Source organism: Macrotis lagotis, chromosome 2 (genome assembly GCF_037893015.1).
Source record: "Macrotis lagotis isolate mMagLag1 chromosome 2, bilby.v1.9.chrom.fasta, whole genome shotgun sequence".
Classification (NCBI taxonomy): Eukaryota; Metazoa; Chordata; class Mammalia; order Peramelemorphia; family Peramelidae; genus Macrotis; species Macrotis lagotis.
The window spans coordinates 155,985,884-156,012,320 of NC_133659.1; the positions used below are offsets into that span (position 1 = coordinate 155,985,884).

The 26,437-nt window shown below is 38.1% G+C and overlaps 1 protein-coding gene across 1 annotated transcript; it reads right to left on the reverse strand.

Annotated features, from left to right (window-relative positions):
• Positions 1–3,789: 3,789 nt before the first annotated feature.
• Positions 3,790–14,006, reverse strand: AGT (angiotensinogen). The gene is made up of 5 exons (XM_074223039.1): positions 13,877–14,006; positions 10,071–10,922; positions 8,398–8,662; positions 5,579–5,723; positions 3,790–5,030 (listed from the first exon to the last, which is right to left on the reverse strand). The coding sequence occupies exons 2-5, from the start codon at positions 10,879–10,881 to the stop codon at positions 4,851–4,853; spliced, it is 1,401 nt and encodes a 466-aa protein (XP_074079140.1). The 5' UTR covers positions 10,882–10,922; positions 13,877–14,006; the 3' UTR covers positions 3,790–4,850.
• Between the last annotated feature and the right edge of the window lie 12,431 nt (positions 14,007–26,437).

Genomic DNA, 26,437 nt, shown 5'->3' on the forward strand with positions numbered 1-26,437 from the left:
TAATTCTTAGCTCACTGCTTTTGGTGTTGTTTTCATTCCATTGGACTGAATAAAGTTATTTGCCAGTCTTCCAGAATTATGTTTTGTTCATTTTGTGTGCATGTACAAGAGGGAAGGAGAAGAATACTAGTGTAGACTTGGACTTGGCTTAAGAAGATTGCTTGTTTGCTATTAGACTGGCAAATAACAGTTATGGGTAAAGCAAATGAAATTGTGTCCAGGAGCTGGCTAAGTTCCTGAGCACCCTCCCTCACCTTGGTTTCTAGGCCATTCATACAGCATCAGATACCAGATTCAGAGACTCAGTGGTACCATCCTCCTTATTCTCAAACCATTTGTCTCATGTGAATAAAGTTTCCTCCTGCATAGCCTTAACTTCTGTTCTGAATCTCCTTAAAACTGCTTTCCTACAGGTGTTCAAGTAAAAGCATTTCTATTTTTCAAAAGATACTCCTATTAGCACAAATTTCACAAAACTTTTTGTCTACAAAGTCTTTTTAAAATTAGGCAGTTAATATCTGTCTTAAAAGATTCTTTTTCAGTGTTTACAATCCTGTTCACCTTGGCAATTTTGCAAATGAACATTTGAAAGAACCCTTCTTACATTCTTTGCTTTAGCTTCTAGACAACCTTAGAGAAGGCACAGATTTCTACTCAAACAAAAGCAAACTAAAGAAATTCCTTTTGGCCTCCCTGCTCTGCACATTCAAACAAGTCAGCAGAGGGGAAGATGTCCAGAATACCTTCATAAGTCACTTTTGAATAGCTCGAAAGAGTTATCATCCATCTTCCTAAGGTATGGCATGAGAACTTGACCATAGCAACTCAGGGAAAAAGCAAAGGAGTACAAGAGTTAGGGGAGGGGAAGCTGAGGACTTGGCATGCAAACTAAGGAACTCATCATCTTACCTCCTACAGGCTCTTTCCCCCATGGCAACACTGGTCTCTAGGAAGAAAATGACTTGCTTCCCTGATGAGACTCCATTATCCCCAATAGAACAGCAGGATCCTCTCCCCAGGTAATGGCCAACTGCCCTTCATGTATTACGATGTTCTTGGCATCTCACAGGCAAGGAAGATCACTCCCACTCCTCTTCCAACTGCTGTTCCCTTAGGAAAGGGAAAGACAGATTTAAAGTGACAGAGCTGGGGGAGTAAAGAAATATTTTCTGAGCAATAAGGGACATAGTCCAAACTCTCTGAGGGAAGAGCAATCCCTTCTCTGGAAAGTTTATACTCAACCATATACAATTCACAGAAAAGCCCTCGTGGCCCAGTGGTTGAAAAGACTGGTTTCCCTCCAAAATGGGATCCCAAGACCTTCCCGAATCCAAGGTGAGTATCTCTCTGTCCTGCCTCTGTCCTTTCTCCCTTTACCTGGCTATCCTCATTTTTGTGTCTCCCCCCTCCCCCCCAGATTCCCCACCCAACCCTTCCCCAGCTAACAGAATTCTGTTATGAAATAATGATCATTTCCTAGTATAGGGTTTTTTTTGCAAGGCAATGAGGTTAGGTGACCTGTCCAAGGTCACACAACTAGGTAGTTATTAAGTTCTAAGGTCAGATTTGAACTCAGGTCTCCTGACTTCTCTATTCACAGTGCTACCTAACTGCCCCACCTCCACCCAGTGTTGTCTTGATCCTCACAAGATGCCCCAAGGCTCATGCAGCTGTAGTGCTGGGTTTTACTTTCCCTCCCTATTTTTGGTCTCCCTTATAGGGAGTTGGGTCTTTGAAAGTTGTGAGGATAGAAAGAGAGGACAAAAGGGTCTCTTATTCTTCACCTAAAGTCCAGAGTTCCAGTCCTGGCTCACACATTTATCAGATATATGATCCTGGAAAAGTCACTTAACTTCTATCTGCTTCAGTTTTTCTCATCTGCAAGATAGGGGTATTAATGGTAGCTATCCCACAGATACTTTTGGACATAAATTAACTGTAAGGTGCATTGTGTGAAAGGATCATTATTTGTCAGTGTCCTACATTACTCCTGCAACATTTCCCCCCCAAAATAGTGATCCAAGATATCCCTAGAAATTGATTGGTCAAGAGACCCACAGCTCAAACTTTGCCAACCTAAATTGATCGACATAGCTGCCTGTTTGCCTCTGGTCACCTAAAAGCATAAAAAACACCTCTATGTGGAGGTGGATTCCATCAGACTTATGCCGGAGTTTCCACACCTTACCTTCTCAACTATATGGATGCAAGGGATTCACTTGTAGCATCTCCCTAAATTGAAGTGCTAGCATAACTTTGTTAAATATCCTTTTTCTGCTATATCTTAAGTAAACTTTTTGTTAATTTCTCTTGAATGATCCATAAGTGCCTCATTTGTGCCCAAATGACTAGGTCTGGGGCAGGCCTGCCCCTAACACTTGGCAAACTTTAAACAACAATCTAAATGTTAGTTACTTTATTCTTCAGTAAGCAATGATAGGCTCTTAGAACTTACACTGCCTTAATCTCCTTAAGAAAATTGGAGATGGAGGAGATATTTCCTGGGGTTTGGGAGGCCTCTTAAGTGTCTACTAACATTGAATTAAAAGAACTTGGCACTTTCATTGCATGATTAGCTTTTAAAATATAAAATAACCATGAAAATAATCCAAAAGAAGGTGCAGCAAGGTGGAAGAAGGGAAGAGATGGAAAGAAGGTAGATGGCACACAGAGTCAGAAAAACCTGAATTCAAATTTAGTCTTAGACACTAGCTGTGTGACCCTGGGCAAATCACTTCACCCTGTTTACCTTCGATTCCTCATCTGTCAAATGAGTTGGAGAAGGAAATGGCAAACCATTCCAGTATCTTTGCCAAGAAAACCCCTAATGGAGTCATGAAGAGTCAGATACCATTGAAAAATGACTAAACAGCATAGATCAGAAAGCTTTTGCAGACTCTTGGAAAGGGACATAGTCTGGCTGATTGACCTGTCCTGGTGGTCTGATCCTCAGCATGTTTGTCATCTTGGTGTCCCCAAGCAACTCAGAGACTGTCAGTTGCATTGAAAGTGTTGATCTGCTTTCATAGAGGGAGTTTTCCTCAATGGGACTTCCATTTGTCATTTAAACCACAGGTCCAATTCCATCCATAGATCAGATAGATGGAGATGACGGTGCACTTAGTGATGGTTAGAGATAGGGCCTTCTTTCCATCAAACATTATCAAGTGCACACAATATTCATGCATTGTGTCTGTATACAGATTGGTCATTTAGCAATAAATTTCAAGTTCATCTATTTATATAGGCATTTGCTTTTCATCCAAAGGTACCCACTTGGGTATTTACAAATACTTAATTATAATTTATATTATCATTTATTTATTTTAAGTAATAATGTAAATATTATTTATATTTATATATTGATATTATTTTATAATTCTCAATACATCTGTTATGTGTTGCAGTGGATGTAACAAATGCATCTATCTGGCCAATGGTCTTTACTGAAGTTTATTTTGGGGGCAAGCCTCATATTACAAACATCCTGAAAAAATTACACTAGGGCTTATTTTCCAGTTAGGTCTTACTTTCAGGAAAATATGGTATATCCTCTGATGTAACACCCTTCCTTCTTAAAATGTATAAAGTTCCAGGATTTCCTCTAATATAACCATTATAAAGACACCCAGAAGATTCTGATCCCAACACTGAAGTAAAGTTACATCCATTCTTTTAAACTCAGAACCAAGAGCCTGGTGGGCTCCTGAAGCTGCATCCCCTACCCAGGCTTGGAAAACATTCATGTCTTTCCCCACCTTGAAGGAGCTTAAACAGAGACAGAACATCTAGAAAGCATTTTGTAAATATTTATTTGTGAATTATTTGTTCTCCCATCTTGTGTTATGTATTGACAGCAACATCTCCCATATATAATAAACAACAGTCTTTAAATGTCAATGCTCCTGACTCCTGATTGTCCAATAAATAGACCTTGCTCTGTTGTGGCTTCTGAAATCTCATCTCTTTTTGCTTTTCAGGCACAACATGAAGTGAAATATTTCTACAAACACAGACTTAGCTTCATATCAGCCATTATTGTCTAAATAAGGAAGGGGGGCTGAATCATACATTGTTGAAAATGGTTCCTCAAAACTGGCCAGGTACCAGAGACAAGCCATCCACAGATACACCAGCAAAACTGCATATATATGTAACAAGACACCCTGCTAACCCACTGTTTATCTGGGCTTCTACAAAGAGCAAGGTGAATCTTTTTTTAAAAAAATAAACCAAAACTCCCATTTATTAGTAGTATAAAATGTAATCACCCGTTGCATTGTGTTTGCATGCATACAGGTATTTATAAATCTTTCTCTGATCTTCTAGCATACATGTCTACCCAAACTTTTTTTTTAAGTAAAGAGCCTTTTTTTCAGAGCACAACTTAGTAGCTTTAACAAATGTTAAATGAAATGATTCTAAATACAGGCAGTAAGCAATTATAGTTTAATTCTATGGCTAAAATTTTCTCCTCCCCCAAAAAATGAATTGCTTTTTTCAGTTTCCAAATATAGTTCTCAAATTCTCACTAAAACCAGAAACTCCATAGTGCACAATGGATCTTAAAAAAAAGAATTTTGTCGAAGCTTATTTATTCCATCTACTATTTATCCTATTTACTAAGGAGAAAAGTCTTCCCACTAGCTCACAGTTGAATAATTAGAAGAAAAAGTGGAAATTGGTGACAATTTCATGTTGGTGCTACCTGTTGCGGTTCTGAGTTATTGGCATTAGCTTGACAGAACCCCGAAGAAGTCCAGGGAATAACAGTTTTAAATCTTATAGAAACTTAATGTTATCTTCTAACTTGCCCTTCTCTGTCAGGGGATGTGTGTGGTCTTGGGATCTCAAACACCACTTAGTGGGTTTGTCACTCTACCTAAGAAATAAAAGGTGTTTAATTTGTAATTATAGATAGTAAACAGGAAAGGACTGTCCAGTTTCACTTCCAGGGGTACTGTCTTTTGAAAAAGATCTTCTTGTTCTTCCTGACTTTCTTTCAGTTCAAAAAGAACTGTATTCATCACCTATAAGACAAGCAACATACATTTCATTTTATTCAAGAGATAAAGAAAGTTTATCACTTCAGGCTATGGAACTCATCCCAATTAACAAGAGTTGGGAAGTAGAGTGCATGTAGACCCTTATCTAATTGACCACCACCTTGCCTCCCTTCTTGCCTACCCCATTAGGGCAGACACTGTCTCACTTTTGAAGTTGGACCACTAGCATCTAATATAGTGTCTGGCATATAGGTGCTCCATGGAGTCTTTGTCATTCATTCAGTGTCTCAGGCTTTATGCATAGCAGGCATGTTTTCTCAGAGGCACATTTTTCTTTTTAGTTCCAGGATAGCACTGCCCAAAATCTGTGTTTACATTGATTATATGTTGGGGGGGTGTTTATATGCATATGCATGGATCTTTCTGAAAGTGGTTACTGTCTCTTCTTTTTCTTTGTCTCTGATCCCTCTGCTTCTACTCCATTCTCATTGTCTCTCCATGAATACATTTGCTGATGACTAAGGGCAGTATGGGCAGGGAGGGTGGCCTGAGCAGACTTAAAAATACCATACCTTTCCAACTTTGAGGTTTGCATCACTTATTTTTCTCAGCTTTGCTTCCTTTCCAAGCAATTCAGACAAGTTTGAGTAGGTAAGCAGGTTCTTCAGGTCATAGGTGCTCTCTTGTACCAGCTTTGGCAGGGTCAAGTGGATCTTCCTAGAAGAAGATTAAAAAGATAGAATTGTATAGTCTTGTTTCCTAGATCAATTTAACAGTTGAGACACATCAAAGGACCCAGAGAGCCCAAGGACACTGAAGCTGATGGCTAATGAGCCCTCCAGACCTACAGAAAACTTTGACTCAGGACAGTTTAAATTTTCTATACTCTGAGTAGCAGAATATATTCCAGTAAAATTAAATTACCCTCCCACATTCTTAAGAGGAAAATGAAATCACTCATGTTATATTATTTGCCCATTTGCTATATCTTCACGTTCCAAAGCATCCCAAGGCTCGGCTGAGAGACATGGAAGAGGGGAAAGATTGAAACATAAAGAATACTTGAAGAAACTCTAATAAATACAGTGGCCAAATGGGTCCTCAGAGGACTACGGTGAGAAAAGTGATGACCCAGAGGTGTAGAATGAGGCATATATTTTTAAATCTGACAGTTGAGTTGGCTTGTGTTTATCTTTTTTTCATGAGTTGTATTAGAAGGAGTAGGAAGAAATCAGTGTGAAATAACTATGATGTTATGTATTTTAACCCTTGGGAACCTGGGGATAAAAATACATTCTCCTAATTATACTTTTGGTTGGTAGTCTTAAAATATCTGTGCTTCAAAGGTGAAAGAACACACAATTTTTTAGGTTAATTATCACTAGTGTTTTAAGTGTTTTGTGCAAGAAAAAAATTAATCCAATATACTAATTTCATATCAGGATCAGCATAAGTAAGGGTTATTGTTTTATGTCACAAAGATTTTTTAAGGTTTTCAATATCTTTCTTGCTGACCCTTTTCACTGCCCATTATAATGACAGACTGGATAGCTGTATTTGAATCATGATTTTCATGTTAGATAACCATAATCAGTTCTCAATATGCAGAGTTATTAGCACCAGAATTGTCAGTAAATGAGGTAGGTTTTTAAATTCTCTCAAAATCTCAGATTTTCTCAAAAAAAAAAAAGATGAGGCCATTCTAATAGACATCTACATCTTAAAACTTTAATTGTATATGAAGAAAGTTGAGTTAATATGGGATTTATGTATTTGATAAAAGATGTATCAAATAAATAACTAAACAAACTGACCTTAAAAGAAAAAGAAAAAAAAAAAAAGAAAGACTCATGATGTTAAAAATGAAGAGGGCAGGGAAGAAAAATAACATCATGACTCCATACCAAAAACAAAAACAAAAAAAATCTAAAAGATGGTTGATACCTCTAATAAATAGAAACTAAGATGTTCAGTAAATTTGATTTTAAGGACAAATATGTCCTTTTAATGCCTTTGATAGAGGGATGGAGTCAGGTTATACCCAGCCCCTGCCTCGAGGTGGGGGTGGGGGGGGTGGGGGGGTGGGAGAAGAAACATAAAAGTAAAAGGAATTAGAATGACTACTAAGCATATTGAGTGAAAGGGGTCCTGACATCCAAGGCATTCTGTCAATCCCTGGGCTCAACCTGACCTCATTTTCTCCTGATTGGCATATACAGAGGTGACTGGTGTCTGCTTCACATAGATTGGTGCACTTGTTTTTCAAGGTTAGACACCACCCCCCCCCCCCCCCCCCCGCCCCGACCCTAACTGCCCCAGTCCACTCAGAAGAGCCTGAAAAGTTCTGGGCTAGACTGGGGATTCTCCCATGAACTACCTTTGTCTCTCAGATCCAGAACTATTATCTAGACTATTATCCTAGGGAAGCAGTCAGGAAACATGCATCCTTTGAGATCCTTTGTCCAATAGAACTATTCATATGCTAGCAACACACTCCATTGTTCAATCAGCTGAATGTGAAACTGTTTCAAATCAGACAGGCAAGTTGAGTTAGAAACCAAGATGGAAATGACCAGCAGTTTGATGTTTCTTACTGAAGCTGAACTGATGTATTTCTACCATAATAGGAGAAGATAGTGAGCTATCATTAGAATAGCTAAAGGGCCAGATACAAACAAAGCCATTTCAATGGTCTAGGTTACTTTCTGATTCAGGTCTCTGGAGGATTCTATGATATTCCAGAAGATTCCCATATCAAACGCCCCCCCCCCCCATGCTGAGACCTCTATGCCACCCTGATTTCTCTCTAGTGGTCTTTTAGACTGGAAACTGGCCCCCATTTCTACCACCTTTGGAAAACACTCCATCTTGTGCAGTTGCCCAAAGAAAATTGACTCTGGCTTTGAGGTGGCCCCATAGTATGGAATGTGGGCAGGAGGACCACACAAAATGTCACTATGGACATTGGAGCCATATTCTAGAAGGGAGCAGGGCTTGTGGTCTCAGGAAGAAAGGGAATAGGAATTGTTTCCCACCTTCTCATCTCAAAATAGGCACTCAAAGTAGAAATGAGAAGTCAACCTAGAATGGGAAGTAGAATTGGAAAAATAAGCCTGAACAAAGAACTGGACTGCTATTTCTTCCCATTCTTCTCTACCTCCCATCTCCAAGGAGAAGTGACTGACCCTACCTCCAGGGAATTCAGAAATTGGTTCAATGTAACAGCATCCTCTTTGTCCTAATAGCTCAACTTCCCAGTGAAAATATTCAACTCATTTGTCCTCCTACCCCATCTTGGGGTTGTTGGTGCTGCCTCCCACCTCCATGTGATAGATAGAGAGACAAACACTCAGAGTAAGTCATACAAGATACTACCAGCTCCAAGTCATACCGGGGAGACAAATTTTCCATCCAGCTTGAAAAATCATGGTTAAAAGCAAGATTTTCAATGTCCTCTAGGTTATTGTTTTGAGGCTTAATCAGTAGGAGGTCGGCATTCTCATTAAACGGCACTTGAATCACAGAGAAATTGTTTCTGATGTCATTCCAATATAGGAAGATGCCCGTTCCAGAAAGCATTGGCACAGATATCCCAGTGGTAGAGTTTACCCGGAACACCTGGTTCTCTGTCAGCTGAGAGAGTCCCTTTATTGCTCCTGAAAATGAAAAGAGTAAATGAGAAAGTCAATAACTGTCCCAGGTAGCTCTTGAAAAGGACATAGCAAAAAAAATCTAAATTCTATTTCTGTAAAGAAAGGTTGAAATTGGAAGGAAACTGGCAAAAGGGAGGAAAAAGGAGAAGTGGGAGAGAGCAGATGAGTGTAAGGAAAGAAGGGAAGAAGAGAGATGAAAATATGCTGTCACCTTTTCTTTTCCTATCCACCCCCTCACCCTCCATTCCACCAAAAGCCAGACCACTGTTCCACAGGACAAAGTTGGGTAAATTTTACAAGGTTAAGTCAACTGATGTCATGTAAACTTCTGTGGTCATTAACCTGTGCTCCAGAACTAGCTGGAATAACTGTTCAAAGGGCAGGCTGAATCTCACCAGGCCCCAAAACTTGAGTTCTGATGATTGGAAATATTCTATCCTTTATTTTTCTTTTTTCTTTCTCGGATGAGCCATCTAGATCACAGAAGAGTTCTGGTTTAATGGTACCCTAGACCTGAGATTGATCTGTCCTGCCTTATAATTTGCCCTTGACCTTCCCATTAAGTCCCTAGATTCAGGCAACAAATAGCATGTGCTTCTGGATGATATAAGCGGGTTTGGATTTCTTAGGACCTCTGAACTGGAGAATTATATTAAGCAGATTTACCTCTTGCTTTATGTTGAAATGACCCAGTTTGGAATGGGGGAGAAATAAATCTATAGAAATTAAGATTGGGAATATGACTGTTTTGTAATGGCCAAGAACTAAAAGCAAAGTAGATGCTCATTGATTTTGGAATTGTCAAACAAATTATGATTTACGAATCTAAAGAACATTATGGTAGGATTTGTAAGAAATGATGAGCAAAATGATTATAATTAAAATTAAGAGAAGCCTTGGAAGGAAGTAAACTAAACTAGAAAAACAATATATACAATGACTACAACAATGTCTATGGAAAGAATAGAATAAAACAAAAGAAATTGGATATTAGGTAATTATAATAACCAAGGTTGACCATAGAGAAGAGATGAGAAAATATGCCACCCTGTTTTTCTTGCTCATCCTGTCAGACAGGGTTGATGTTTAGATTTCTTGAGTTTCCTTTCTTTTTCTTTTTTTTGTTCTTTATTCAGAGCCTGGCTTTCTAGGAGTGGCAATTGGGAGGATATATTTGGAAATGAAGGTGACATACAAACAAAAGAATCAATAATTTTTAAAAAAGCAATCCCCAGACAAGAGGAGGAAAAAGAAATTGGCATGGATTTTTAGGATGAAATATAAACTCTGAGCCAAGCACAAGATTAAGCAGGCAAGAGAGTGGGCAAAGGAAGAAGAGTCTTTACTGTCACCTTTGAAGTTGACCTTTGCTTGGTCTCTAGTTATCCCTAGACCTGATAGCTGTCCTTACCTTGGAAATGCACGAAAGTTGTGAAGATGAGTGTGGTGTCCTGGCTGATTCCAGTCAGCTTTGTCTTCCTTGTCCACCCTGTGACAGCCCCAATGAATCTGTCAATTTTCTCTGCAGCAAGGTCTGAATTTGTGGTCAAATCCAGGGAGCGGGAATAGGTGACGCTGGCAAAGGAAGCCACACCGTGCACAAATGATTGCTTCAGACGCAAGGTAGGGGAGGTGAATAGGCCCACCACAGAGGTCAGGAGCAGACTGGAGCTGCCCTTCTTTTCTTGGACTAAAAGGAGGCTCTGGATAGCCTTCAAGGTAGAGAGGACCTTTTGCCCATCTACTTGGGAGGTACAGTTCCGGTCTTTTGCAGGGAAACCTAGAAAAGCTATGAGTTTATTGTCTGTGGGGGCCTCAGAACCCAAGTAGAAGGAAGTAAGGGTCCCAAAGAGGCCAACAGGGGACAAAAGAACTGCCCCATTGACTGGGGATACCATTTCCTTTAGCATCTTATACATGCGGAAACCTAAAAAATTCATCAGCATCCCCACATAACCTGACTTCTTCTTGTCATCTTCATTTAGTGTCTGGGCATAAGAAACCAGCTCATCTTTCACAGCCATCTCATCCAGAGCAGATGTCTTGGCTTGAATTGGGACCGGGGTGAAGTTCTGCTCCTCCATGGTCTTTGTATCCACTTTCTTCAGCTCATCGCAGCTACTTTGATTATAGGTAAGAAGGTAGAAAGGGTGCACATACAAACGGTCGCTCACCACCAGGGCAGTACAACCCAAAAGGATGAAAACAACTCTCAGTAGCATCCTGGAGCAGGTGTTACTTACAGGTATAACTCCTGATTTTCCTGAAATGACATTTTTGGAAAGCAGTAAAGCAGATTAGTTATCGTGTGTCTACAAGAGAACGGGTCCTTTGAGCATTACCCAATGTAACAGCGGAAAAAGTAAATTAAGAATCAAAAGAACTGAGTTCAAATCATGTCTGTGGCCTTAAGCAAGTCACTTAATTTCTTGAGGTCTCATTTTCCTTAAATGAGGAAGCAGGACTAGATGACTTCTATATCCCTTCTAGCTCTAAATCCTATAGTTTATTCCCTTACCTCTGTGGCTAAAGGTTCCATATTATACAAATGCAGAGTAAAGGAAGGGGATAACCAAGACTGGGGTAGAGCTAAGAGCAGACTTTGCAGAGCTTCCTCACAGAGTAGCCAAGCATCAATCAATCAGTTCAGTATTTACTGAGAGCTATTCTATGCCCAACATTGTGGCAAGATTGGTGGAAGAAGACAAAAACCCAATCCCTGTTTTCACAGAGTTAATAATCAATTAGGAGTGATAGTCACTGAAGGATTGCTTGGAAAAGAAGACAACTTGGGAATTCAGTGATGAGGGTCTAGATTTCAAGTCCCACAAATGATGTAAGAACACAATTTATGTTGAGCCTCCCTACATTGCTCCATGGAATATAGTTGCAATGAGTTACTATGGCATGGGTGGATCCTGTAGGATTGAAAGAACTTTGAGATATCTTTGCATCCTCCCTCAGGCTCAGCTCCTCCTCTTCCCTATCAGTCACAGGGTCCCAGAATCCTTATCACGAACTGAACCTCAGATGCCAACAAGCTCAACCCTCTCGTTATATAGATGAGGAAAGGGAAATCCAGAATAGTTAGGTGACTTGTCCAAGATCACACAGCAGAAGTAGATAAACATCAGAGTCAGGATTTGAACTAGGTCCTGACTCCAAAAGTAACATACTCTCTGCTCTGAGTCTCAAGTTCTCTTTCCACCACATAATGCTAATCAAAAACTCATCTCCCCTTTCTCTTCCCTCAGAGAAACAAAACAGCTACCCATCATTTTTTTCTAAATGCCACACTATAAAATGGGGTAGACTACTTCAGTATTGTGTATGAGTTCAATATGCTTAAATGCTGAACTATAATAGCCTTTCAATTTAACTACACCATTGCCGAATGACATTATTTTCTGATCCACCTATGATCCTTAGATTTCTCTTTTCTACTTCCCTTGCACATGACCAGTGATTCCTATCTTGTATTTATACAAGATTTTTAAAATTTATTTTGTATTTACTTTTTCTTCATCTTGTCTACCCCAGTGTTGAGCATGTAATCTTCCTTTGTCCCTGAGAAGAGTCTTCTCTATTTCTGATCATGTCTTCAATTACCAAAGTCTCTGATTCTAAACATAATCTAAAGCCTGAAGAAAAATCTCTTCCCCAACTCTCATCTCACTGCATGATTCCCCAGTTTCTGTTCCAGTTGAAACATTCTTATTTTATCTACAATTTTTGCCAAACATAAATAATTAGTGAGCCAATTTGGCTTAGTGGATAGATTGATCATGAAGTGAAGAACTTCCTTGGATAGATACTATTTGTTCCAAGACAATTCACTTACCCTTTCCCTGCCCAGGACAATATTCTACATTTGTGTTCAAGAACCACATCGTTAGAAGGTGTTTCCACCCCAGAAGTTCCCTGCACCATGAAATTACAGATTTAGATTTCGAACAAACAAACAAACATAATGAAGAAGGGGAAATAGGATATATCCTCTGAATCACTCCAGGCAAAGCCTAATTTGCCAACTGATTTCTCATCTAAATGAGTCAGCAGTAAAAATCTTTGGGAATCAGTTGCTCTCTGCAGTTATGGATATGTAGGCAGGGCTTGGGTCTGCTTATTCCAGATAAGACAGAAATCACCCCCTCCTCTCCGTTTCAGCACAGGCTTCCTTTCTGGCCACCCTCTTGGAATAAGCAATTTCACAGATTATTCTCAAGCTAGAGATTGTCTTTCCCCTTCAATTGTAGTCTTTAGCTTTGCTTCCCTTCCCCCAACTCTCACCCACATCTCCAACAAGCCTGTGTTTCTAGGTAGGATGCAGCTGGTGTTTTGAAAATGAAAGATTGTTCCATCTGTTACAGATCTCACAGTCCTCCCCTCATCTTCCCTCTTCTCTTCTTTCTCATTTGGCTCTTTACCCCTCCTTTATAATTCTTTATTTTTTCAGCTGCCCCTCTCTCCCCCTTTTTTATCTTCTGCTTCTTAGAGTTCCAAGACCTTGCAGCCAGGATAAAGCAAGCACAAAGTCTTGGGCTAGTTGACTTCAAAATACTAAAGGTGCCAAGCCATATTTGCTCTGCCCATGCCAACAACCTTTGCTCCCTCTATTATCCAGAACTCGGTTTTTCTGATATAGTTTCACCTTCATTCCCCTGGGAGATTTAAGCTATGGGGATAATATGGAGACTGAGGTTCTGGTCAGGCCTCCACTTCCCCTTTCCTCACATGCCCACTTGGTTGCCTACTGTCAGTCATAACACTGACTGCCTTCTCGTCTTTGACTTTGAGGCCATTCTGGCTCTTGGTACAAGCCTGCCTCTTTCTCTCCATCTCCATCTAGGGTCCAGGAGTAGGAGGAGGAACTCTTTGTAAAACAAAACAAAAGATAAAAACAAAAAACTTCTTTGGAGGATAGAGGTGGGGGTGGGGTGGGAAAACAACAGGCAAAGGGGATTAATGAGATGTTGGATGGTTTCTTTCTGTTGCTTCAGCCTCCTGCTGGCAAAAGTTCCCTACAAAGCAGCTTGTTCCTGGCTCGTTGTATTCCCATCTTGATTTTTCCCAGACGAGCTGCCCTCTATTGTCATACAATGTTATTTTCCAACTCTGTCCTCTCTTACTCTTTCTGGCCCCAATCTGCTGCCAAGATCACCTACAGAGGGCTGAGGAGGAAAAGAAGGGAAGGGTCTCCAGCCACTCCAAGCTTACCTCTTGCTCTAGTCCTCAGGTTGTCTCTTCAACCAGATGCCCCAGGACACTTTTCTCCAGTCTGCGTCCTGCAGCTGTATTTATACTGGGGGACAGAGAATGGAAGCCATTCCCAAGCGTCCCTGTGGTCTGGCTGGCAGGTAGGATGACATCACTCAGGTTGGGGGCAGGGCTGACTAGATAGAAGCCAAACATGGGATGCAAGCGTCTTTTATCGGAAAAGCTTCCAAATCAATGCACGGTGGCTTGGTACAGGCTCAAGTTACAGATTTACTCAAGTAGACTGGAGCCAGCCACTCCTATTGACACATGAAAGTGTCTGTGTATGTATGTATAGCTGAAAGCAGCTCCCCTGGGTGATCCCTTTCTCAGCCTCCCTGGCAATGTTTTTAAAAGATTCCTACTACAAGATACCTACTTCCTGAGCAGATGGGTTACCCAGTGGATAGAGCACCAGTCCTGGAGTCAGGAGTACCTGAATTCTAATCCAGCCTCAGACACTTAATAATTGCCTAGCTGTGTGACCTTGGGCAAGTCACTCAAAACCCCATTGCCTTAAATAAAAATTTAAAAATAAATTTAAAAAAAAGATACCTACTTCCAAGGGTGGTTATAAGGCTCAAATTAGATGACTGTGAAGTGATTAGTATACATAAATGTTAGATATTATTTAATTCAATTTCCTCACTTTATAGGTGAAGAAAGAACCCTAGAGAGTTGAAACGATTCATCTAACATTGATTAAAACCAAATGGTTCAGGGGATAGAGCCCTGGACCTAGAATCAAGAAGACCTTACTTCAAATCTCCTTTCAGACACTTACTAGCTTGCTGCATGATCCTATGATCCTCAACAATCTCCTTGCCTGTAAGATAAGGAGGTTGGACTTTATTGCCACAAAGGTTCCTGCTTCATATGTATATATATATATACATATATGTATATATGTATATATATATATATATATATAAATGTATGTATGTATGTATCTTTGCCAAGAAAACCTCAAATGAGGTCATGAAGAATCCAACACAACTGAAATAATAGACTGTGAGACTATGCTCACATAGACACTTCCAAATCTTCTCTCCAGAACTCATTCCCACCTCTGGAACTCTGGGCTCTGATAGGTGAGTTTTCATCTTATCATTCCTAGAACTAGGCTACCACAACCCTCCCTTGGCTACTTCAATTATATGGATATTTTTGGCTTCCTTTTATGTTGGAGTATGTTGGAGCCAATTTACATTTAAATCTGTAGTGTTTATATTTATAGGTAGAAATCAGGATTTAATACGTGTTTTGTTAATTGTCTAGATTTTAAAAAGTATTGGAGAAAATGCTAATAATACAGATTAAACTTAAAAGAATTTTGCATGTATTTTTTGAGAGATGATTATTAAACATTTACTAGTACACTCTTGCATATGTGTTATCTTTTCCTATTATAATGTAGGCTATGTGAGGGCAGAAAATTATCTGGATTATTCATATTTATATCAGTACTTTGCACAGTGCCTGGGACCTATTAAGCATGTTATAATTTTTTTCATTCATTCATTTATTTGGTAAGTCAATCAGTCATATCTTTGAGATTTGTATGAAACAATGCAAACAAAAGTATACAAAATTAGAGAAGCAATATACACAGTGATCAACATAATGCAAATGAAAACTGCACTAAAAGGCAATTGAACTCATATTAATTTAAATAACCAATCTTATTCCCTAAGAAAAGGTAAGGACACATTACTTTCACTCATTAGAGAAATAGGCAGCTACAGATGAGAACATTTCTGTCAGTCAGTGAGCTTTTAACAGCAATATCTTGATGACAAAGGGGATTTGTTTGAAGGACAGGGAATTATATCAGGAAATGACTGTCATTTTTTTAAAAATAAAAACCATTAGTATTTTTTTCAATCTGTGTCTTCCATGTCCCAATTCCTTTGAACAAACATTACATTCTACTGATGATTTCTCTTTTTTAAAGATCAAATTACTACCTAAGAATTCATTCATTTTGGGATTTGTTTTTTTAACTTTTAATTTTTTGAAATCATTCATTTTGATCAAGTGGAATTTATGCAAAGAATGCAAGGACTGGATTCTACATTAGAACAAACCACATAATTACTCATATTTAAAAAACATCCAAAATCTTATGATTATTATAGATACAAAAAAACCCAGTCTTTGACAAAGTACAGCACTTATTTATGCTAAAAGACCTACAAAGTATAGGTTGAGGGATTATTTTTTAAACATCTTAAAAGAGTATCTTTCTAAAACCAAAAGTGAACATCATAAGCTTGGGAAACACTGGAATCTTTTTCAACAATTTTGTGAGTAAAACAAGAATGCCCACTCTCCTCCAGAGACATCTGGATCCAGTGGTCAGATATGGATCAGGACAACCAGAGATGGTCATGGATGTGAGACAGTCAGGGTTAAATGACTTGCTCAAGGTCACACAGCTAGTAAGTCAAGTGTCTGAGGCTGGATTCAACTCCCATCTCATTACTCTAAAGCCAGTGCCCTATCTACTGTACAACCAGCAAGGATATGAGTGACAAAGGTTATCAAACCACAAAGTGCTGTATTGACAAATTTATTCTCTTTAAGCTTAGCATTTGTATTCAACAAAAACAAGGCAAGATGACAACCAGAAGACATTATTAACAGATTCTAGTGCTTCTCCTTGTATGAACAATATCTTAGAGGGAAGCTGAGCCAACACAAGGTTGCCAACAGTGGAGCAGAAAAGGAGTGGGCAGTTTTCAAAGATTTGTATACCACATTTACTCATTTGGACCAGAATTTTCAAACAGAAATGTTTTCACAATCACATATGAAAAAATTCTCCAAAACATTAATAAAAAAAGAAATACAAATCAAAACAGTCCTGAGATTTACTTCTCACCCTGAAAATTGGCAAAGATGAAAATAGACCATCATGAACAATGTTGTAAAGGGTTGTGGGGATAGGCACACGGGTTATTGTTGGTGGAGCTGTGAATTGATGAAGCCATTTTGGAAAACAATTTGCAATTATGCAAATAAAGTGCCTAAAATGTCCATTCTCTTTGACCTAGAGATTCCATTGATGGGCTATACTCCAAAGAGGCTATTGGTCAAAAAACCATTCTGATGTAGACCAAAACATTTATAATAGAATTAGAAACAAAGTATATGCCCATTGATATTAGAGAATGACTAAATAAATTGTGATACACTAATGAAGAGTAAAGAAAATCAAGAAAACAACATACACAATGGAAAGAACAATATACAAAATCAAAAGTGTCTGACACAAAATTATAGAGAGCAAATGTGACTTCAAGAAAACGAATTAAAAATGCTCTTACCCTATCTCTTTCTGGAGGTGAGAGGTCCACAGATGTTGCATATAGAACATATTTTTGTACTTTTTCACTATTGTGCTAATTTTTTGCTAATTTTTCATTTGTCTTTAAAAATAATATTCTCTGGGAGGAGGAGGCAGATACTGGGGAGAACTCAGATGATGTAAAAAAATCAATAAAAACTTATTTTTAGCCTGGAAAGACTTGAATGAACTGATGTTGAGTTAGGTAAGGAGACCCAGGAGAACATTGTACACATTAACAGTAACATTGGGTGATGATCAACTATAATGGACTTAGTTCCTTCCAGCAGTTCAGTGACCAAGGACAATTCTAAAAACTTGTAATGGGAAATGCCATCCACATCCAGAGAAAAAAAATTATACAGATCAAAGTTTATTATTTTCACTTTTTAAAACTTGTTTTATGTTTTTTTTTCTTTTTCTCATGGATTTTTCCCCCTTTAATTCTGTTTCTTCTTTCACTACTTATGAACGTAGTTTGGGATCAAAATATAAGACTATAAGACTAGAAATATCTGCAAACTTATCTTTCTTGAACTGGGTGATTTGTGGGAAAAGGTTTACTATGCACAGTCATCTATTTTAAACTTCGAACATCATAGACAGCTTGGCTAATATTCAAATATGTTAAGCTTGATTATACATGTATAGCCTACATCAGATTATTTGCTGTCATGGGAAGGAAAGAGAAGAAGGTTGAAAAATGTAGAACTCAAAAGTTTAAAAAAGAAATGGATGTTGACAAGTATGTAATTGAAAAAATAAAATAATATTTAAAAAATCTTATTTTTCAAAAGGCAAATAAAAGGTATAAAGCATTATTTTATAAAGAAACATCCCATTAAAATTATATTTAATCAGAAAATAGTTAATGAACCATTAATACACAGAAGCAAAAGAAAAATTTAAGGTCATAACTAAAAAGCAAAAAGGGGAAAGGGGAATCCTTTAATGGGAAAAATTGTGGGTCCTGAACAAAGTCTTAAAAGTGAGGCTCTTTTGTATTACTGTCCATTAGAGACATTGAACTTTTACTATGTAAGGTCCTAACTCATTGTTATGTGAAAATTTTGATTAAAAAAAAAGGACAAGAAAAGAGCATTTCCATGTGAAACACAAAATCAACTTGAAAAGAAGCAGTTCATCAGATAAAAAGTGTCCATAGAGTATACTGAGAGGACTAGTAGTGCATTGTGTTCTAGCAGCTAAATTTGTATATTACTATGCTAAAATCTTGAAGTAGGTACTTGGGAAATATTAATTTTGATCCCAAACTACTTTCAGAAGGCATAAATAGCAAAGCTAGTTCTTGTGTAATTAGTTAATAGGTTTTTCAGTTGTGTCTGACTCTTTGTGACTCTATTTTAGAGTTTTCTTGGCAAAGATCCTATTTGCCATTTCCTTTTCCAAGCCATTTTACAGAACAAGGTACTGAGGCACAGAGGGTTAAATGATTTATAGTTGGTCAGATTTGAACTCAGCAAGAAAAGCCCTCCTGACTCCAAGTCCAGCACACTACCCATTGGGTCACCCAGCTAATACATTCATTAAATAAGTTCTTTTTAAAAGTTCTATGTATTTAATGAGATAAGGTGACTGCTGCTATGCCATTTAGATTACAGGCAACTTTGATTTCATAGATAAACAGATAGTCCAATGTGATAGATTATAGAAAAGATGTATTTAGTTTCAATCAAAATCAAGTTTAACTAACACAACAGATGGGAAAGCTGTCTATAATGTTCCAAGTTTAAAATAGATGACTGTGCATTGTAAACCTTTTCCCATAAATCATCTAGTTCATGAAATATAAGTTTGCAGATATTTATAGTCTTATAGGAAGGGAATGAGTTCACCATTGGATGTTATAGGATTCTGATGTTTAGTCTAGGCTGTAGTTAATAAAGTTTGTGCTTGTTAGCAGAGTCCAGGGAAAGTCTTCAAAAAAAAAAATGAGCAGTCTTGGAGTGATCTTTATCTATTCTAGAGGGGAATCAGTAACATAATTATCCTTTCCACATCGTGAGCACCAGGGTTGCCTCTCCCCTCAATGTGGAAAATCATAGGGACTACTAGGTGGATATAGCATTGGCCTTGGAGTCAGGAGGACCTAAGTTTGAATATGGCCTCAGAGAGGATACATACTATCTGTGTGTCTTTGGGTAAGTCACTTAACCCTGATTGCCTCACATCCAGGATCATCTCCAGTCCTCCTGATTCATATCTGGTCCTAGATGTCTCTGGAGGAGAAAATGAGACTGGTGACTTACTTAGCATAGCCCCCCCCCCCCCCCCAACCTCAAGTCCAGTTCATATACTTGCCATGATATCACTTCCCTGATGTCATGGTCTTCTTTGATAATGGACCATCATTGTCATCATCATTGTAAAACAAAATGACCCTCTCTTCATAACAAAGAAGTTTGAATTTTTTCCCATTTTCCTTTATTGGGTATTTACAGTATTATAAGATAAAAAAATTTGTAATTAAACAATACTACATACATATTTTATGCCTTTCTGAGTTTTTAAACTTTTTCTGTGTCATCTACTAGCTTTTGTCATCTTTGACTTCCACAAAACTTCCCCCCAAATTTCCATTTAATTTCTTTTTTTTCTTAGGTTTTTTTGCAAGGCAAATGAGGTTAAGTGACTTGCCCAAGGCCACACAGCTAGGTAATTATTAACTGTCTGAGGGGGGGATTTGAACTCAGCTATTCCTGACTCTAGGGCCAGTGCTCTACCCACTGTGCAACCTATCCACCCCTCCATTTAATTTCTTATGATATATGGAAACTGTTAAGGAGAAAGTAGAGATGTGGAAGGGATAACTGTATATCACTTAGAATAAATGAGAAGGGACAGCTGATGATAGGAGCAAAGAGGGAATCTAGAAAACAGAAATGATAGGTAAGAGCAGCTGTAGGAGCAAATTTTTTAGGGAAGCTGGTTTGAGATATCAAACAGATCACTACTATCTAGCATATCTAGCAGATTAGCAAAACTTGTATTTTCCCACTTATGTAATTGTCCATATCTGTGACTCTGTGACTCCACTCTTGAATGGGAGTCCCTGTAAGAAGGGACTGGAGATTTTGTGGGTTGGTTTAACTCCCCCATCTCCTAACCCTTTCATCTCAGCCTGATCATCAAACTACCCTAAAACTAAAAGAGAAGGTCCAGATGGAGATAACCTGACAACACTGAATGAAGTCTATCTTGAAGAAAGATTGAGAAAATGAACCAGATCCCACTCAACAACTTTTGCAAAGGGAGCCATGAGAATGGTTGAGAAATGTTTCAACCATCAGACATGATTAATGTGTTGGATGATATGGTTGAACTGCTTTTCCCCTCTTTCATTTTTAATTTTTATTACAAGAGATGGCTCATTGGGTAAGGATGTTGGGAGGGATATATTTAGAAATGAAAGGAATATAAAAACCGAGCTATATTGGAAGGAAAATAATATCTTCTCAAAGAATAGAAGTCCCTTTTAATTCAAGAGAAAGAAAGAAAGCTATGTCTTTTACTATGACCAACTATCTGAGTGACCTGGGGTAAAGTCACTAAGCAAGGTGGGTTTTCTATTTCTCTGTAACATGAGAGGAAGGGTATTGAAAGAGATGGTGTCTAAAGTCCCATCCAATTCTGACTAACTCTGGTGATCTTATGATAAAGATTGTGAGTACCAGGAAATTGTTTATTTGACCATCTTTGGCTGCAATAAGAATTTTTGACTTTGAGAGAGATTGTTCTCATTCTGGTCCTCACAGTCTGTGTCTCTCCTCAAGCATTTTTATCGGGTGGACTGTGTTTCTTCTCAAGTAGATTTTGTGTTTCACACAGAAATGATCTTTTTTCTTCCCTTTTACACAGCCAAAAGGGGTCAGGACCTTACATGGTAAAGGTTCAAAGCCTTCTCCAGAGGATAGTAGTTATACCTGTTGGCTCAGAACTCTTTCCATTCTCTCTACAATCTCTGAAATTCTTTTGTCATTAAGAATTTTTGTAATCAGAGCAGAATTCTGGATATCATTCTTTTTATTAGTTCATAACTAAGCTTAGATTTACAGCTAGAAGAGACCTTTGAATGTTGAAAAAGATAAAACACTAGACCTAGAGTTGAGAAGACCTGAGTTCAAACTTGGTTTCCGGTACTTACCATTTGTGTGTTCCTGATGTGCCTTAGTTTTCTCTTAACAGTTGTTATAAAGATAAAATGAAATAATATTTGTCAAGTGCTTTGCAGATTTTAATGTACTATGTAAAAATATTGTTGGCATTAGACAACTAGTGGCTAGCTTCAGGGGCTAGAGCACAGATTCTGGAGCACAGAAGACTTAAGCTCAGATCTGACCTCAGGTACTTACATAGCTATATGAATCTTGGCAAATTGCTTGCCTCTTGTGACCTTAGTTTTCTCATATGTAAAATGAGGCTAATAATAACACCTATGTAGATGAAAAATTTGAGGCCCAGAGACAAACTATTTTTCTAAGTAAGTTATTTCCAAGTCTTCCAATCTCCAAGTGAAGTGTTTTATTCACTACATTCAACAAATTAAGAAATGCTAAAGGAAAATGTCTGCCTTTTGCTACATCTTAAGTGGATTTATTACCACTGGCCCAACCTGTAAAACCTGTGGATATACAATAGATTAAATTACTGAATGAATGACCAATATTAATTCTTGTTCAACATTAGTCACAGGTGTCCTGCTAGGTAAGGCCTGATCCCTACTCTCCAGGTGTTTGGTACTAAATGAAAGTCCATAAGAACATAATGAAAACATTAATTTGTTTACTCCAAAGGATTAATGCAAAAACCTGGCTTAGCAGACACCCCTGAAAGATACCATGTTGTTGTTCAGTCATTTTTCAGTTTTGTCTGACTCTTTATGACCCCATGTGAGATTTTCTTGACATAGATACTGGAATGCTTTGCCATTTCCTTCTCCAAACAACACACAAAGAGAAACTTAGAAGCAGAGTTGGGGATCTACAGAGAGACTGGGAGGTTGATATTCCATGGACTGGAAACCAAGCAGAGCTACTTTGGACCATGTTCTGAGACTTCTATAAAGACAGACTTTGGAAGGAGTTGATTGCTCCATCCTATCCCAATTTGAGAAGAGAGGCAACTGAGAGAAATAAGAAGGTGGTGAGTATCAAAAACAGAATTTGATGTGGATCAGTGGAAAGAATGCTGATCTTAGAGGAATAGAGACATGAATCTGGACCCCAGATTTGCCACTTACAACTCAGGTGACCTAGATCAGATCATCCAGACTTTTAGAACCATACAAATCACTGGTCCTAGGCTTTATCATACACAGAACAAAGAGATTAAGGAATACAAGTGCCTGGTGCTTAATGAATGCTTGTTAGCAAACTGATGAAAGTTTGCTTGCTTACATGAGATCTTTATTGTCTCTTCTAGCTCTAAATCTATGCTCTCATGGAATAACCAGAAAAAAAGGTTGGAACTTGAAGATGGCAGCTTAGTTACCCCACCTTAATTTTGTGACATCCCTATTATCTTCAACTTTATGTCACAAAGTTCTTTCAAACTTCTTAAGACAAAATTCATTTAAACTCACATTAAAAAAAAAAAGAATATGTGAATGACAACAGATAAGTGCTATACACCTGTTAGGAACAAACAGAATACATCATCTCATAGCAGGAGCTCTCTTTATCTGGGGAATTCAAAGTACATCTGTCATTTAGGTGCTGTGAAATCCCACTAAAGAAGTGAAAATTCAGACTGTAATGTCACATAACATTATTCCCAATAATAGTCTGGGCAACATTTGGATACCTAGTGGCGCCTCACAGATCAAGTGGAAATGACACAAAAAGTGGAAATATCAATCTCCAAACTATTTTCAAGTCAAAGAGGGAAGAGTAATTGCTGATCAAGACCACTCTGTAAATGAACACAGTTAACCCAGGCCATTTACTATCCCACATACACCCCTAGAGATCTTAGAAATGAGAGCTGAAAGAGGGCTTACCATCTCTCCTCACCCAGCCTGCACCTTTGGAGTCAACTTATACAAAAGTCGAAAGCCAGATCAAGAGGTAAAAAAGACCTCAGAGACCATCTCGTCCAACCCCTTCAATTTTCAGGTAAGGAAACTAAGACTCCAAGAGGCTTAAGTGACTTACCCAAGGTCACACAGGTAGTAAATCTCAGAGAAGACTGGAATTCAGGTACCAACTCCAGAGCCATCTCAGGTCACACTGAACCACTCACTGGACTGCCCCACCTTTACTCCTCACCCCTGACTTCAAGAAAAAGCCGTTCTTGTTCTCATCCAGGAACTGGTTACAGAATGCTGTGCTGGCACTAACAGGAATGCAGTTTTCAATGTTCTCAGTCCCTGCACTTTTTCTTCAGCATTAATAATCAGTACTGCCTCTTTTCTCAGAAAAGAAGAGCTATTAGTGGCCACAGTGCAATTCTGTCCATTCACACTCATTTCTTTTCAACTTGGTGTCCCTGCTGTTCAGATTCCTAGAATCTCTAAATGTTCCAGAGTGACTACCGGGATGGCTTTTTTTCAAGTATACAAATGACCTACTTCTTTTCTTTCAAAGTACCTTCAATTGTAGTTTGTTCCCAAAACGAATCCCAGCTGGGAAGGAGACTTAATTTCTTTGGCCAAAAAGTTGGTATTGTCCACATTTATTAGCATTTCACATTTTGTAGAACTATTCTTTATATCTCTACTGGGAAATTGGAGTTGGAAGGGAAAGTAGAAAAACCTTCATAAAAGCGAAGGCCTTTTCTAATGTAAAAAAAAGATTTATGACCTCTACATGATAGATGTATTATTGATATCCATTGGCTGATAAAAGAAGTGCAGACAAAAAAGCCATGATAAACTCATATCTTATTCATCACAACAGCATCTGCATACATTCAAAGGATGTCATATATGTATATTGATCCACTAAAAATACCGGGCTTGTAGTCAGAAGAGAATCAAACCTCCCCACATTAACCTGGGATAGACTGTCCTGAAGAAAGACTAGATATAGAGAGCAATTAGGAGATTAAAGCAATAGAACAGGGGAGAGGTGATTAAGTCCTGGCCTAGGATGTTGGCTGTGTGAATGGAAAGAAGAGGAAATGTTATAATGGTCATGCAGCAGGGGCCATCTACAAACACTTCATAAAAAATATTCTATTTACATAGCCATCGATTTTCTTAACTAAGAATGGACTCATGGGTTTCCATTTGCCTTGCCATATCTGTCAGTCAAATAGACTGTCCATGGAGGGAGCTAAGGTCAAAGAAGATAGGAACCCTTGGTCTGATGGACACACCACCCACACCTTTACCACCCTCCACTAAATGGTCAAATGGACTGAATCCCATGTTTTGATCCTCAGGAATTCATTTAATATCTCTAACCCTGTGTTCTATTCTGCAAAATAGGGAGATAATCTTTAGATTACTTCCTTTTCAGGATTATTACGAGGGTAGAATGAATAATGGTTTTTAATGTCTTACAAACTTTAAATCACCTCATAATTGTCAGCTGTCCTTCAAAGGGAATGTTTGTTGATTAATATAATGAATCACACTGCATTTCTTGTTAGACCTAAATAAAGGCAAAAATGGCAATATATAGGGTTGCATTGACTTGGAATTTGAGGATGGATTCTTGCTGTATTGGTTGGGGAATCTCTTTTTCAGATTATCCAGTCAAATCTCCGAGAAAGTGTAATCACTAACTATACTATATGAATAGATAGTAACTATATTATATATGCTATACATAGTATAGTTAGTATATATGTATATAATATATTAACTATATAGTAACTGTATAGTTAAACATAACTAATTAACCATATATACCAACTATATAGTTATATATTAACTGTATATATATATGTGTATATATATATATATATATGTATATAGCATAGTTAGGATGGATAGATAGATAGAGGCCTACCACACACAGATACACACACACACACACACACATATGTTACTATAACATCACTAGATTTGTAGTCAGAAGACTTGGCTTCTCATCTTGGTACTGTCTCTTTCTAGCTATGTGACTTGGGGTAAGTACCATATTTTCCCATGTAGAAGATGCACCTTAATTTTGAAATTTGAAAAAAAAATTCATTACCTAAAGTTATTGAATTCAAGTTTTATTCATCATGAAATTCAAGGACCTTCTGCTCATAGCTCCAGGCATCTTTTGGGCAAATCTGGTGTGTCCATTTCATGAACCTGAAGCACCAGTTGTGTCCTCCTTTAAGGACTTCTTTTTTACTTCTTTTTCATCAGTAATTCTTCTTGTCTTATACTGAAGCCATCTTCATGGACATAGGAATCTCAATGACCCTTTGCTCTTCAGTCCATCTCTTCAATTCCTTCTCTAAGTCAGGCCATTTGGCTGCCTTGCCTCTCATGGCCTTCTTCTGCCAGGGCATTTCCATTAAGGTTTCTTCTTCTTGTAGCCAGTCTCAGATTGTTTTCTCAGTGGGAGGAGAGCCAAACTGATGTTCAGTAGCATGATTTCCATTCAATCTTTAAAATTTTATTTATTTATTTTCATCAACATGCACATGTATATTTTTAAGTTACACAATTTCCTTCCACCCTCCCTTCTCACCCCCCTTCCCTCAGCAGTGAACAGTCAGGTTAGCATTGTACATATATATTTTGATAAGCATGTTTACAGATTAGTCATTTTCAGTATGAGGAATTAGGATTAAGGAAATGAGATACATAAGAGATAATTTTTATAAAGTGCTCATGAGATTCTGAAGTGGTTTTTTGTGTGTGTGTGTGTGTGTCTTGTTTTGTTTTGTTTTTCTTCCTCTGGATGGGGATAATAGCTTGCCCTAGCTCTCTTGACTGCTGAGATGAACTGCTTTCATCAAGGTTGTTCATCTCACAATGTTATTGTTGATGTGTACACTATTCCCTTGGTTCTGCTCCCTTCACTCAGCAACAGATCCCTTAAGTCATTTCATGCTTCTCTAGAGTCTGACCATTTATGATTTCTTTTAGAACAATAATATTCCATAGTATATATGTATCACATATAACTTGTTTAGCCATTCCCCAATTGATGGGTATTCTTCAATTTCCAATTCTTTGCCATTACAAAAAGAGCTACTATGAATATTTT

Bases quoted from the DNA above. Each gene is read 5' to 3' on its own strand.
- AGT (XM_074223039.1), bottom strand. From the start codon at position 10,881: ATGCTACTGAGAGTTGTTTTCATCCTTTTGGGTTGTACTGCCCTGGTG. The intron at 5,724-8,397 runs GTATGACTTGGA...ATCTTCTTCTAG, and splicing joins ATGGAAAATTTGTCTCCCCG to GAAGATCCACTTGACCCTGC. The intron at 5,031-5,578 runs GTATGGTATTTT...CTTGTCTTATAG, and splicing joins CAAACCTCAAAGTTGGAAAG to GTGATGAATACAGTTCTTTT.